This window comes from Oryzias melastigma, linkage group LG22, assembly GCF_002922805.2.
Source record: "Oryzias melastigma strain HK-1 linkage group LG22, ASM292280v2, whole genome shotgun sequence".
In the NCBI taxonomy this organism is placed as follows: Eukaryota; Metazoa; Chordata; class Actinopteri; order Beloniformes; family Adrianichthyidae; genus Oryzias; species Oryzias melastigma.
This window is the reverse complement of record NC_050533.1, coordinates 14,075,044-14,088,526: the sequence shown is the minus strand read 5'-3', so window position 1 is coordinate 14,088,526 and position 13,483 is coordinate 14,075,044. Positions and strand designations below refer to the sequence as shown.

General features: G+C 38.0%; 4 protein-coding genes across 10 annotated transcripts in view; 2 read left to right on the top strand and 2 right to left on the bottom strand.

Annotated features, from left to right (window-relative positions):
• eml5 (EMAP like 5) overlaps positions 1-5,319 on the top strand; it is a 34,394-nt gene extending 29,075 nt beyond the window's left edge. For all 6 annotated transcript variants that reach the window (XM_024276875.2, XM_036210118.1, XM_024276866.2 and 3 more), the window contains 13 exons: positions 68-166; positions 850-870; positions 1,133-1,306; positions 1,410-1,618; positions 1,764-1,921; positions 2,002-2,116; positions 2,182-2,370; positions 2,450-2,622; positions 2,710-2,872; positions 2,960-3,063; positions 3,136-3,289; positions 3,957-4,057; positions 4,148-5,319. In XM_024276875.2, the coding sequence (XP_024132643.1) occupies positions 68-166; positions 850-870; positions 1,133-1,306; positions 1,410-1,618; positions 1,764-1,921; positions 2,002-2,116; positions 2,182-2,370; positions 2,450-2,622; positions 2,710-2,872; positions 2,960-3,063; positions 3,136-3,289; positions 3,957-4,057; positions 4,148-4,184 (1,697 nt within the window). In that variant the 3' untranslated portion in view covers positions 4,185-5,319. The remainder of the gene's footprint in view (positions 1-67; positions 167-849; positions 871-1,132; positions 1,307-1,409; positions 1,619-1,763; positions 1,922-2,001; positions 2,117-2,181; positions 2,371-2,449; positions 2,623-2,709; positions 2,873-2,959; positions 3,064-3,135; positions 3,290-3,956; positions 4,058-4,147) is intronic.
• A 384-nt stretch (positions 5,320-5,703) lies between these two features.
• isca2 (iron-sulfur cluster assembly 2) lies at positions 5,704-7,760 on the bottom strand. The gene is made up of 4 exons (XM_024276886.2): positions 7,617-7,760; positions 7,282-7,453; positions 6,572-6,687; positions 5,704-6,378 (listed from the first exon to the last, which is right to left on the bottom strand). Exons 1-4 carry the CDS (start codon positions 7,679-7,681, stop codon positions 6,204-6,206), a joined length of 528 nt encoding a protein of 175 aa, XP_024132654.1. The 5' UTR covers positions 7,682-7,760; the 3' UTR covers positions 5,704-6,203.
• A 251-nt stretch (positions 7,761-8,011) lies between these two features.
• On the top strand, positions 8,012-10,212 carry LOC112149277 (NPC intracellular cholesterol transporter 2). Of its 2 annotated transcripts, none has more exons than XM_024276907.2 (5): positions 8,012-8,155; positions 8,370-8,479; positions 9,183-9,290; positions 9,371-9,543; positions 9,702-10,212. In XM_024276907.2, the coding sequence occupies exons 2-5, from the start codon at positions 8,398-8,400 to the stop codon at positions 9,783-9,785; spliced, it is 447 nt and encodes a 148-aa protein (XP_024132675.1). In that variant the 5' UTR covers positions 8,012-8,155; positions 8,370-8,397; the 3' UTR covers positions 9,786-10,212. The 2 variants fall into 2 exon arrangements, with proteins under 2 accessions (XP_024132675.1, XP_024132666.1); XM_024276898.2 differs by having other exon boundaries at positions 8,025-8,176.
• A 408-nt stretch (positions 10,213-10,620) lies between these two features.
• LOC112150079 (gsk3b interacting protein) overlaps positions 10,621-13,483 on the bottom strand; it is a 5,140-nt gene continuing 2,277 nt past the window's right edge. The window contains exons 2-3 of the mRNA XM_024278080.2: positions 11,621-11,861; positions 10,621-11,540 (exon numbers count right to left, since the gene is read on the bottom strand). Coding sequence (XP_024133848.1) covers positions 11,382-11,540; positions 11,621-11,857 — 396 coding nt within the window. The 5' untranslated portion in view covers positions 11,858-11,861 and the 3' untranslated portion in view covers positions 10,621-11,381. The remainder of the gene's footprint in view (positions 11,541-11,620; positions 11,862-13,483) is intronic.

Here is a 13,483-nt window from a genome sequence, read left to right as displayed (position 1 = left end):
TTTAAAACTGTTGTGCGTATGTGTGTGTGTGTGTGTGGGCGGTGTGTTTGTTGTCTTTTTCTTACAGCTTGCCAAAGTTTCTATTTAGAACACAGTGACGACATTCTGTGCCTGACAATCAATCAACACCCCAAATTCCCCAACGTAGTGGCAACTGGCCAAGTAGGTATGTTTGTGAGATGCCCACCTTCTAATATGATCTATTTGTTCACCACTAAATATCTTTTCTTAAGTCTTCACATTTAAAGTCCCACTCCAGTTATCTTCTGATCTATTTTAAAAACATTCCAAGTGTTCTTTTAATTATGATTTAGCCAAAATGTTAAAAACTTGTCATTTTCTAGGACATAGTTTCTGCAGAGCGACAGGAGTTCTTTAGAAATTTGTCTCCGAGTTGTGGGCGGGGCTGTAGGTGCAGTAGGCTGCCCACATTTCCCATCATCCTCTTGGTTTCCCTCTCTCCTACTATCTTACAGCGCCTTGCATCCCCAAAATAACATTAGCGGTTAAACAAAAATGGCGAGCAAGATCCGAATTATCCAGTCGTACAACTTTGGGTCAGATTCCAGCTCAGATGGAGGAAATGAAGACGTAAACGGAGAGCAGAGCTACAAGCTTTTACCAACAACATTTTTGCTCTGCTCCAAAATCCCAACAATTTGAGTTAGGAAATAGTCACCATCATCAGGAAAATGCCACATGAACATGTTAAAAAAATTGGAGTGGATCTTTAATGTACAGAAATAACTTAGAAAAGTACTATAAGAGGATCCTGCTGGACTGTGATTGACAGATAAGTTCCACTCTTCAGTTTTAGTAATTCTTATGTTTTCTTTCTCACCTTTGCAGGTGATGCTGGTGACATGGCAGGTGAGAGTTCTCCTGAAACTGTGCAGCAAGTGTGAAGAAAAAGTGTGTTTTATCTAAAACAACGGTTCAATGTTTGTGGTCGCAGATTCAATTCCTTTTCGATTTTGATTCATTTTCCGGACATCTTTAGCCAAAAATTCAACCAGAGTGACTCAGAGATAAATACTGAACAGTACAGATAAACGAGGAAACGCTGTAGATAATCAGAAAAGACTGAGTGAAACTGTAATATCCAATTCACATTCCCTCCTTTGTCCTTCAGCTACATCTCCGTCCATCCACGTGTGGGATGCAATGACCAAGCAGACGCTGTCTGTGTTGCGTTGTTTCCACTCCAGTGGCGTTTGCTCTGTCAGCTTCAGCGCCACAGGAAAACTCCTGCTGTCTGTCGGCCTGGACCCCGAACACACTGTTACCATCTGGAAGTGGCAGGAAGGTAACGAAATAATACAATCGGTTGTTTTCTGTTTTTTTTTGTTTGTTTTTTTTTAGCTGTAAGTTGTTTAAAGAAATAACACGTGACCTGTTTCGTTTACCAGGTGCCAAAGTGGCCAGCCGAGTTGGTCACAGCCAGAGGATCTTTGTCGCTGAGTTCCGGCCCGACTCCGACACACACTTTGTGTCTGTAGGGATCAAGCACGTGCGCTTCTGGACTTTAGCTGGTCGAGCTTTGCTTAGCAAGAAAGGTGTTCTGAGTTCCATCGAGGATGCGCGGATGCAGACCATGCTGTCTGTAGCCTTTGGAGCTGTGAGTAAATCCCAACATCTTACTTCACCAAACCTGGTTTTTGGACTATAAAAGAAACTGATCAGCATGCTGTAAAATGTTTTTTTGCTTGGTTTGTTCTGCTCTTTTAGGCCACTAGATTAGTGCAGATTTGTTTTCCTTTCAGAATAACTTGACATTTACAGGTACCATAAGTGGGGATGTGTGTGTATGGAAGGAACACATTTTAGTAAGAATAGTGGCCAAAGCTCACACGGGCCCTGTGTTCACTATGTACACCACACTGAGAGACGGCCTGATCGTCACGGGAGGCAAAGAAAGACCGTAAGTCTGTCACATCAGAAGGGTCATCTTTAATCTGGATGTTCAGAGGTGAGAGGAAACTCTTTTTCTTTATTCTCCAGGTCAAAGGAAGGTGGTGCTCTGAAGCTCTGGGACCAGGAGCTGAAACGCTGCAGAGCGTTTCGATTAGAAACTGGACAGATCATAGATTGTGTTCGCTCTGTATGCAGAGGAAAGGTATTTAGTAATCAAATTTTATATTTTAAGATTCTTCGGATTTGGATTAACTTGTCGCTGTTTAGGGTAAAATCCTCGTGGGGACCCGCAATGCTGAAATCATTGAAGTGGGAGAAAAGAACGCCGCCTGCAACATTCTGGTGAACGGACACATGGACGGCCCTATATGGGGTTTGTGTACTCACCCCTCCCGGGACGTGTTTCTATCTGCAGCAGAAGATGGCACCGTTCGCCTGTGGGACATCCCGGAAAAGGTTCAGCTTCTGATTCCAATAGAAGTTCCACATTTTTTCGTCCAGCTGATGTTTAGTTCTTGTGTTTTGGGGGAAACAGAAGATGCTGAATAAGGTGAACCTGGGCCACCCTGCACACGCCATCAGCTACAGTCCTGAAGGAGACATGGTGGCAATCGGCATGAAGAACGGAGAGTTCATCATCCTGTTGGTCGCCTCTCTTAAAATCTGGGGAAAGAAGAGAGACCGTCGCTCTGCTATTCAAGATATTAGGTATTAATACGATACGCTACATTATTTTAATTGTCTTTAGGATACGCCAAAAATGTGGTATTTCAGCAGCTCATTTCTCTGTTGCAGGTTTAGTCCAAATTCTCGATACTTGGCTGTCGGCTCCACCGAGTGTGCCGTGGACTTCTATGACCTAACGCTCGGCCCTCAGCTGAACCGCATCAACTGCTGCAGAGACATCCCCAGCTTCGTCATGCAGATGGACTTCTCAGCCGACAGCAATCACATCCAGGTACAGACTTTCTGGTTGGCTGGACAAGGTGAGATCACGTCTCCAATGCACATCAGCTAACACTTGTCTGATCTTGCCTGGAAACAGTTATCCACAGGTGCTTATAAACGACTAGTGTACGAAGTGCCATCCGGGAAGCAGATCACAGAACAGTTTCATATCGACAGGATTACTTGGGCTACCTGGACAAGGTAAAACAGTTGACTTACTTTCTCCTCATGATGATCGGAGAGTGAACTAGATGTTCGTGTGTGTACCTCCAGTGTCCTTGGGGATGAGGTCATTGGGATCTGGTCCCGTAACACAGAAAAAGCCGACGTAATCTGTGCCTGTGTGTCCCACTCGGGCCTTAACATCATCACAGGCGATGATTTTGGGATGGTGAAGCTGTTTGACTTTCCCTGTTTGGAGAAGTTTGTAAGTATTATCACACTGTTTTAAACAGCCCAACACTTTGGATTCATTTGCAGTTGATCTAAAGATAGTTTTGCATTTGGCGCCCTCTGGTGGTGGTTAAATCGAGAAAAGAATTAGGATTTTGACCAGAATTCAAGTCCAGAAAACAGATTTAATGCGACTGGGTCCAACCCTGAATTCTCAAGTGGAGTTTCTTAAACTCTGAAGGAAAAAATACATTTTAATGTTTCCTTTTTCTAAATGTATGAATACAACAGGGAGGAAAAACTCCTAAAATTCCCACTATGATTATCTTTCGAGCTGTTTTAAAATTGTCCCTTTAATTTTGATTATGCCATTTTCAGCTAAAATAAAAAAAATAATAATAAAATGGTGTCATTTTCTTAGAAATTTGCCTCTGAGTTGTGAGCGAGATCTTTGGTGCAGAGCAACCCCGTCCCCTTTCCCCTCCCCGATGTGTATTTTCTGTATCACAAATAAGCTCTTTTTTAAGCTGCATTTTTCTTCTGCTCCTGATTCACAACAATTTGAATAAAGAAATACTCAGAAATGCATTTTTACGTTTAATTTTCTTAAAATATTTCCTCCGTCATTGAAAAAATGGCACAAGAACTTGTTAAAAACTCCAAAAACCCAGCATCCTAAACAATGTCTAATCTGTCTGCAGGCCAAACACAAACGCTTTCTGGGTCACTCAGCTCATTTGACAAACATCCGCTTCACAAATGGGGACCGCTTTGTCGTAAGCGCAGGTGGAGACGACAGAAGGTTTGTCCGGACATCCAGACGACCATCCACAAACAATGTACAGTTCTGACCCCCCCTCTTTTTTTATGTCTTTGCATGGCTCTTCTCCAGCCTCTTTGTGTGGAGGTGCGTCCACAGCCTGCACTGAGCGGGTCAGCGGTTCTCCTGCAACAGCTCTTCAGAAGGGTTGCATTGAGGCGAAGAGGAGGAGGATGGACCTGGCAGCTTGATGATGATTTAAAGTGGATTTTTTATTTATTTTACTGCCTCAAATCTAGGTGCATGCTCACAGTCCTGATTGTGAAAATAGTTGGAGGGCAGACAGCCCTGCTCTCATGACATCCCATTACCAATGAAGAAAAAAAAAGTTATCGTGTGCATATCATTCAGTGATGGAATACAAAAAGAAAAAAAGACTATCTGTGTACGTTTTGCCACTTGGCAGGCCTATAAACTTGTGTTACTGATGATGCCATTTTTTAAGACATGTAGCAAACTGAATTAGCCTTAATATGAGTGTCTGTGAAGGTTGTTTTTCTAGATTTTGTTTGACTTTTTTTTTTGGATCACATTGTCCTTCGTTCTATTTTTACTGGTATCTCCAAATCCTGTGGCCTTCCTCCTGAATGTAACATCCACTGTTATGTTCTGGATGTCAGCATGCCAAAGCATACTATGCACTGTACACCTGACCTGGTCACTGTGTCGCCTCCCCTCCCCTCATCATCCCAGTTTTGTGGTCGTGTCGGTGACCGGTTGACTTCAGTCCCTCGTCCCATCATGACATGTTACTGTGCGCGTCCTTGTTTGAGGATTTGTTCGTGTTTAACGGGCATGCATGGCTTAAAGGAAGACAATCTCTTCAAACCAAATTCCTCAGAAATATTTAAAAAGAAAACAGTTGTACACAGATATTTCAATGCACTGTTGCTCTACTTGGATTGATTTTTATTGGTTATTTTTGGGTGTGCGTGCTGCTATGATATAATATTGTTGTGTTTTGTTGAACATGAACAGTGTGACTTTTACAAACAGTAACAGTGATGTTTTTGTGTACTAGGATATATTGTGTTTAAAAGGAATGTTTATCAGAGACGAGACTATATATAAAAAAAAATGCAAAACAAGTTCCTATTTAAGACTATCAAACAAATGTTGCTGCATATTTTTATTTACATTTCATTGGTGTACATATCATTTGTAGATATTCTTTTTTGTATATTTTTGTGGGATGTTTCATAAAATCCATTTTAGTAATAAAAAAAGCAACCATGAACTTTAAATGTTTTGAGTTTTTTCGAGCAAAACATTTTGGCAGCATGTGACAAAAATTGTAAAACTCTGTAAGCAGAAACCAAAAGAATAGACTTTAATTTGTAGTTTAAATTAAATCTTAACCCATAGGAAGAAAGACCATTTTTTCCCTAAAAAAATAAAATAAAATTAGATAGAATTCACCACAAACCAAGTAGATCATGTGACAGATTTTTGATGTTTTTCTGTTACACACCTTTTACCGTCTTTGAGCTGGATTCTTTTGCTATTTTTTGGGGGAAAAGAAAAAACTATTTAAACTTATAATCAAAAACCTGTAATTGTATTTTAATTAGCGCTAAATAACTTTTCAAAATTGTAAAGAAAAATAAACATCCACACGAAAAATTCAATTACATTTTTATGTTTCACTTCATTTATTTAAAAAGAAAAACACATACTTTAAAACTCTACAGACATACTTATAGGCTATTTACATATTTGAGACTTAAAAGAAGATCTGAAGTATAAATATTTAATATAATTTTAAGCAAGCCTCTGTTTCATAGGACCAGGTTTTGTCAAAGTTCAGTGAATCTCTGTAAACTTTTTCAAGTTTAGTTCACTGATTAATAAATATCTGTCATTTCATATAATAAACCCCAGAAAAGAAGACACAAAAAGAGGAAATCTGGAAATATTAACCAGTAATTTTAGACCTTCCCTTTAACTGAAATAATAGTACAACATAGTATTTTATTGATAATTTATCTTAATTGCCACAAATGAACCAAAGTGACCTTTTGTTTTTGGTGTATCAACATGGTAAAAGAGTTTTTTTTTTTTTTTTCCTTAATCCTTATTTTTATGTGTTGTTTTTTAATCAGAGAGTCAAATAGAAGCGACTGGAGCATCATAGTTTGACAGAAAAGGAGCTTCCGCAGGAGCAGCCGTGGTCAGCCTGAGGGTTCTTCAGCACCTGGAAGGTGGAGCGGATCAGCTCCTGGCTGAAGTCCACAGTGGCTCCTTTCACGAACTCCAGACTGTCCTGGTCCACGATCACACCCACGCCCCCCTGCTCGAACACCCTGAAAGCACAAGCAAAGAAAAAAGAATGAAATAACAAGAGGATGATTCAAGTGAGAGACGCATCCTGAAAAGTGAAATCAACAATCCGAGACGGAGAGAGAAAACTATCAAAAATGGCTGATCACGTCTGGAAAAATCAGTAATTGATATAAAAGTATGAAAGATCAGATACATGGGTTAAAAAAAGTTTACCTGTCATCTTCATTCCTGTTACTGTCGACAGAAAACTTGTACTGGAATCCGGAGCAGCCTCCCCCCTCCACGTGTATCCTCAGGTACTCGCCCTTCGCCATTATTTCTGCCAGCCTCTGAAAAGAAGAAAAAAACCTGGATTTGACATTTAGCTTTAACGCTTCATCCTTTTCTCATTTGAAAGATCATTCTGACAAACTATTATGCATTCATAATTAAAAACAGGCAGCAATAACACTTATTTAGGGATCCAAACTGATATGTAATCTTAAAAAAACTTCAACTGTTTCCAGACTTCCTGGAAAGTTTTTGTTTTGTTCATTTTCTATTGTAGCAATATTTTTTAAAGATTGCAACCCAATTTGATCCTCCTTCGATGCTTTTTTTTATGCTTAAAGAAAGTGCAAGATACTAAAAAAAATTTTAAACATCTGAAGAACCTGTTGTTTAGTTCACTATCCCTATTTCCCAATAAAATTATAGTACCAAATTAACTCTTTCAATGTGTTGTATAATTAAAAACATTGTAATAGATTATATTTAATTTATCGTGTTTATTACAATTTTTTTTAATCTATTGATCATAAACAAGTCTATTTTTTATATATATATAAAAGTTAATACCACAGAAAGCTTTTTGGCCAAACGCAGTTAACATTTTTTTCATATATATTCTTTGTTTTCTTGGTCATTTGTGGCTATGTGCTAACCTTGACGCAGGACTCTGTGAGATAAACTTTGTCTTCGGAGTGTCCCGAGACTCCTGTCTTCTCCTGTAAGGAGGCATTGCTGAAGCCCCGAAGCCCTGCCGGAAAGCAAGCTTGAAGTGGTCGCCGATATTTCACTTCACTCGCCTTGACGTTTTTCAGCAGACTGCACGCTCTGGAAAACAAACATTTCACCATACAGGCACTTTAGCCAGTTAGCCTTGCCAAGTAAATGCTAGGTCAGAGGCGACAACGAGCAAGAAACCCCTGTTCCTCTCTTTTACACCCGTTCAAAAATTATTTAACAATTGTTGATATACATTTAAATTCAGATTTACCTCACGAGGGTTAATATTTTTGATTTAGACGCCGTGAACATCGTTACTGACATCTTCCATAACATATGACGTTGTTAAGTTTCAACCTTCAGCCGCTGGTTGGGGGTAGAAAGAAACTCGCGTTTATTGGTTAGAAATCATGTCTTTCGATTAGACACGCCCAAAATGAAGCAAACAAGACAATTTGATTCGTGGATTCTTCTGTCAATCAACGTCAATGGGTTTTATATCCCCGCGGTCATGTCTTTCAGGCTACACCTATGGTTGAGCGTTATTTTTATATATGAAAAATAGAATGTATAGACATATATTAAATACATCATAAGCTTACATAGTTTTACGGGGGAAAAATAACAAACTAAACATTGGTGATTAAATATCAATTGGTGACATTTTGAAAGCGGGTCAGTCCAGTAGGTGGCAGTACTGTGATTGGAGAAGGCGGAAATCTGAAAGAAGAAGAACGAAAAGGAGAAAAGGCGTGTTTTTGATCTCGTGATCCTGAGTTGTCAGATATTTAGGGCGAAAACACTGACGAGGTAAAGTCTATTTCCTCAGAGGTACAGCTTGTTCTTTATTTTTTTTAAATCTTTTTAGACTTTTGCTTTGCTATTTTAAGATCCTTTGGGTTACATTGTTCAATATTTCAACTTCTAGTGTTACAAATCGGTGGTTATTAGTATTTGTCTGGTATTTTTTTGGTGAACTACGCCGAAGTTGAAGTGACTATTTGAATATTTCTTTGAATTGTAGGTTGGAACTCCCCTATAGAAACGGAGACATGGACGCCCGGGTCGGTTTCATTGTGGGGTTGTGCCTGATGGGGCTCACCTGTGCGTCTCCCGTCAAATTTGTGGATTGTGGTAAGTTTTTATGCTCCATATTTTAAAGGTTTCGCTAGTTTCAGTCAGTTGTCACTGGAGTTCGCGTTTATTAGGCTTGAATAAAAGTTAACTTGTGCGTGTTAAAAGGAAAATAAAAGACAAGACATGACTGTTTGCCTTTATTATCAAATTCCGGACTAACTGAATGTATTAAAATATGGGTTAGATCACGGATGCGCTATTTAATTCTTTGGTCTATCCTGTTCTTATTGAAAGTAATGTGAAATCCAGAACTTTGATTATTTATTTTAACTTTACAAAAGGAATTTGAGAAATGATAGTTCGTTACATGGGAAGCAGGTTTTGGTGTATGTATATTGGAATGGTGTTAATAAAGTTTTTTTCCCCCCCAAAACTTTATTTTAAGTGCCAGATACAGTAAAAAGATGCCAATATCCATTATACATTAATACAAAATAATAAAGAAGGGAGGTATCTTAAACTAAGTACTGGTTTTGGGCCAACACCCAGATTAATAAACAGGCACATCTTTGGGCAGAACAGTGAAGCCCCCTGGCAGAGTTCTAGCTGGTGCTAGCATAAATCAGAGGATGTTTATTGGAATTATGCAAACTTTGAGGAAATCATTAATAATATATTAATATATATGTGAAATTTACAAAATATATGTATTTCAATTCAGGAATTTTCCCTTGAGGTGCTAAATCTGCTGTTTTCCCAGGATCTTCCTCTGGAAAAGTGGCTATGGTTGACATCAACCCTTGCAGCACCCAGCCATGCCAGCTTCACAAAGGAGATTCCTATACTGTCAATGTGACTTTCAATAGTGGTGAGTGGCCTTTAACCCTCAAAGCTTTCACCCTTTAATAAAACAAACTTATTAATCCATTTATATCTTATTTTATTAAGGTGTTGAAAGCCAGACGAGCACAGCAGTGGTTCATGGCATTATTGCTGGCGTTCCCATTCCATTTCCCATTCCTGAACCTGACGGCTGTAAATCTGGAATCCAGTGTCCCATCCAGAAGGAGAAGACGTACAATTATGCAACTGAACTTCCGGTTAAGTCGGAGTATCCTCCAGTAAGTACTTCCTGTGAAAGTTTCTAAATGCTAAAATATGCAACAAGTTTTCAAGATTCTAAGCTATTGTCATTAAAACAAATGTTTTCTAACTGCAAACTGTTGTGGGAGGAAGTAACTGTGCTGCCTTCACTGATCTCCGTCTTCTGCTTTTCTAGATTAAGCTGGTTGTGGAGTGGGAACTAAAAGACGACAGCAAAAACGACTTATTCTGCATCCGATTCCCAGTTCAGATTGTGTAATTTGAGCACGTCACCCCCTTGAGCGCGTCTTAAAAAGGGATTTCATCTTTCCAAAATTTAAGGAATGCCAGTGATTGCAGCAAGGCCGCCTTTTATTTTTTGTCAAAATTATTTTTAAGATGTCCTTCACTAGTTTGCATTACCTCTGCTGCACATGCACCCTTAATACTGTCAAAATAAAAGGCAAGCCTTTTTTTTGTTTTCTTGCTGTGATCAAATGGTCAATTTTAAGAGTTGTGAATGATGCTAAACCCACATTCCACTAAAAAATGCAAATCTTACTTGGCTGCTGTGTAGTCAGGAAATTGTATATTCTATACTTTTTCTTTACTATAAAATTTTGTAATACTTGTTACTGACTAGTACTATGAAACTTGTAAAATTTAAGAATGAATTTGAAGTTCTAATAAAGACAATTCCAACCTACTGTATTTGTTATGCACTTATTTATGAACATGGCAAAAGAAAATTTTACATTTTTTCTTTAAATTGTTGACATCAAAGCTGACTGCATACTTAAAAAAAATAGGAAGCTACAGGTCTAAATTCTGTTGAATAAACTATTTTTTTTTTATATATATATACTTTAAAGAATCACTGAACCTATTTTAGGAAATGTCTTTGTCTAGCAATTGGCAAAAATAAAGTAAAACATCTGTGGAATATTTCATAAAATGTGTGATCAGTTTTTGTATTTTAAATTCTAAAATGTTTTAAACTAATGAATAAATGAAACTGATATCATTGCTTTTTCAAACATTTTATGCATTTCTGACTTCCCATTTGTGCTGTTCTCATTTATAGCCTTAGAAAAAACAAAATACACTTGTAGATTATATACATAAGATTTTATTTTGAGGTCAGTAACGAGGGTATGAGCTAGCAAGTTTTAAAGTAGTCCACAAAACAAATGACCATGCACAAAAGAAATTTGTTCAATAAAACTGAAATATTTATACTTAAAAAACATTTGTAAAGAATTAAATGCTTTTTTTTCTAAAAGAACAAACTTCATTCTGATTCACTAAACTGAGATGGAATGCACTGCAGAACTAGTAAATGCAATAAATTGAAGAAAATTATTGAAAACTTTCAAATTGGTCTCAAAATAACACCAAGTAAAAATAATTGAACCGTAATTATTTTTTATATATTAAAATGTCTTAAGGCAGTATTCACATAAAAAGCGTAGGTAGAGCTGTGGCTCCTTGCTGAGACACCTGATGATCAAAAACTGGTTTGCTGGAACATGTAGCCACAAATCCCCGTTTTAAAGTGAGCAGAAGAGCTCAGACTGCAGGAACCGGATTACTAATATTAGAAGGAGCAAAGCAAAAACATCAGTCATTACAAAGCTACAACTCTGGATTAGTGGGGAATGTTTCCATAATAAGTTATAAAAGCATGATGTTGCCAATCAGAAGCCATTTCTAAGTTATTACCATGAAGGAATTCATTGTTATTAACTTGGAATAAAGAAATAGGGCAGTTAATTCCATATTTTAGTCATGGTTGAGCAGCTGGATATCTCGTAGTTGGTTAACACTTGACTATTTGTTGGCTAACATTCGACTCCAGAGCAACACATGGATCCTTTTATTGTCCGTTTTGCTTGAGCATCTCCAGCCGCTGCAGCAAAGCGTTCCCAAATGCTTCTCTGTAACCCGGACTGAGCGTGTCCAGAAGCGAGTACACGGTTTCGTGGTACTGGGTGCTCAGATCTTCATCCACTTGATCGAAAACGTAGCCCACCACCTAGTTATGGAGAGGTGTGAAAACAGACGATGAGATTTCATCAGGTTACATCCAAACGTTTCCTGTGAGTGCGCTCCTACCCTCAATCCGGCCTCTGTGAGCTCCAGGCAGTACCGGTTCCCTTCTCTCGTCTCCACGTTAATGTACGCCACATCTGAAGCACTGCCCAGGTTCTGTGACACGTGCATTTCAGACACGGCAAACAGGACGTCGTTGACCACTGCTTCCGCCTCCAGTCTCATGTCCTTGACGTCCCCCAGCTCGAGGCTGTCCTCATCAAAGGTGCAGGCCTCCTCAGGCTGTCTGTCAACCTCCATGTCCCTGCAACACATTACAGCAGTATTAGTAGTAATCAATCTTTTCTGATCAGAGCAAGCTACATTCACCCTTTACCAAGATATCCAAGAAAAATCTAACAATTTGCTTTTTCTCACTAAAATGATGGAACTCAGGGTTATTCTGAAGTTTTACAGTCCAGTTACAATGTGAATTCTGTTTGTCACAAGAGAGTAGTGAAATGCAGACCAAGCAAAACAGGCTGATATCTTCAGTGACTAAAGGTCAAAAGAGTTTTAAAGTAACAAGGAAGATGTGAAAAATGACAAACATGTGATAAACAGTCATAAAAATAAGGATGTTACTTCCTAGAAAAACTTGAAACCATTAGAGAACTTGTTCTCCTGTGCCCCAATTATGCAACTCAACAGGAATATGGCCGTTTATCCAAAAAAAAACTGTCAGAAAAAAATGTAGACGCAAACAACTATAGTTTGCTAACATTTCCATTGTATACAAAGCAGTATACATAGTATACAAAAAATGTGCAGGAAGGTTACTTAGTTTGTAACACCGCAGATTTTTCAGGTTAGTGCATAAAATTGTCTGATTTTAAAATTACATCTGAATAAACCAGTAAAAAATTATTTGGAACATTATTGCTTTAAAACCAAAAACAGTGTTAACACAAATAAAGTACACAAGTAAAAACACAGAAAGATAGTCAAACTAATGGGCACGGTGGTGGTTGTTCAGTGGTTTGGACTTGAATGCACCTGGATCTAAGCATCCTTCAGTCAAAACGTTGAAGAGGCACCCAAATGAAAATAGTGTTGTCCGCATTTAACATGTTTCTGACAATAAAGGACAATTAAGCTTGAAATTGCATTTCTAACTATTTCTTTATTCAAATTATTGTGAATCAGTACCAGAAGGAAAAGCGCCATTAGAGCAAATTTGTTATGTAGAAAATATGGTGGGAAAGCCACAAGTCTCATGCAAATTTCTAATGAACTCCTGCCGCTCTGCAGAAACTATGTCCTAGAAAACAGCACAGGTTTTCGAATTTGGGCTAAAAACGGCATAAGCCCAACAGGAACACTTTTACAATGGATCAAAAGATGATCAGAGTGGAACTTTAAATCCTAACAGAAACACAATCACTCTGCCATCAACAAACAATATACTACCCAAAACCAAACGAGGAAGTTAAAGCCACACATTGAAAACTTGGCAGTAGGCCTTTTGAGAGCTATGAGTCAGCAAATGCTTGGAAGTCTTGATGCAGTCTTGATGCAGTGACTCATAGTTTAAATAAAGAACAAACCAAACAACTAATAACACCATGCCAATGACATAAAGTTAATTCTAAGTGTTTTCTATAATCTGGTTAATCGAGGGATTACTAAAGCTACTAATGTTTTTGCATTTTGGTGGTTGTTTTTCAGTTAAAATATTTATAATTAAAGGATTTTTTTTTACAAAACTTTATGACTTATAAATATGGCTTTATGTAATCAAAAGGAAAAGACAAGCTTAAAAAACAAGTCCTTCCACGTTCATTAAGTTCTTCTATCCTCTTCTGATTAAAAGCATTATATTAGAACCCTAGTAGTATTATGAGAGTAAATAATTATGAGCATTACTCAAAAAAAAAAAAAACTGTG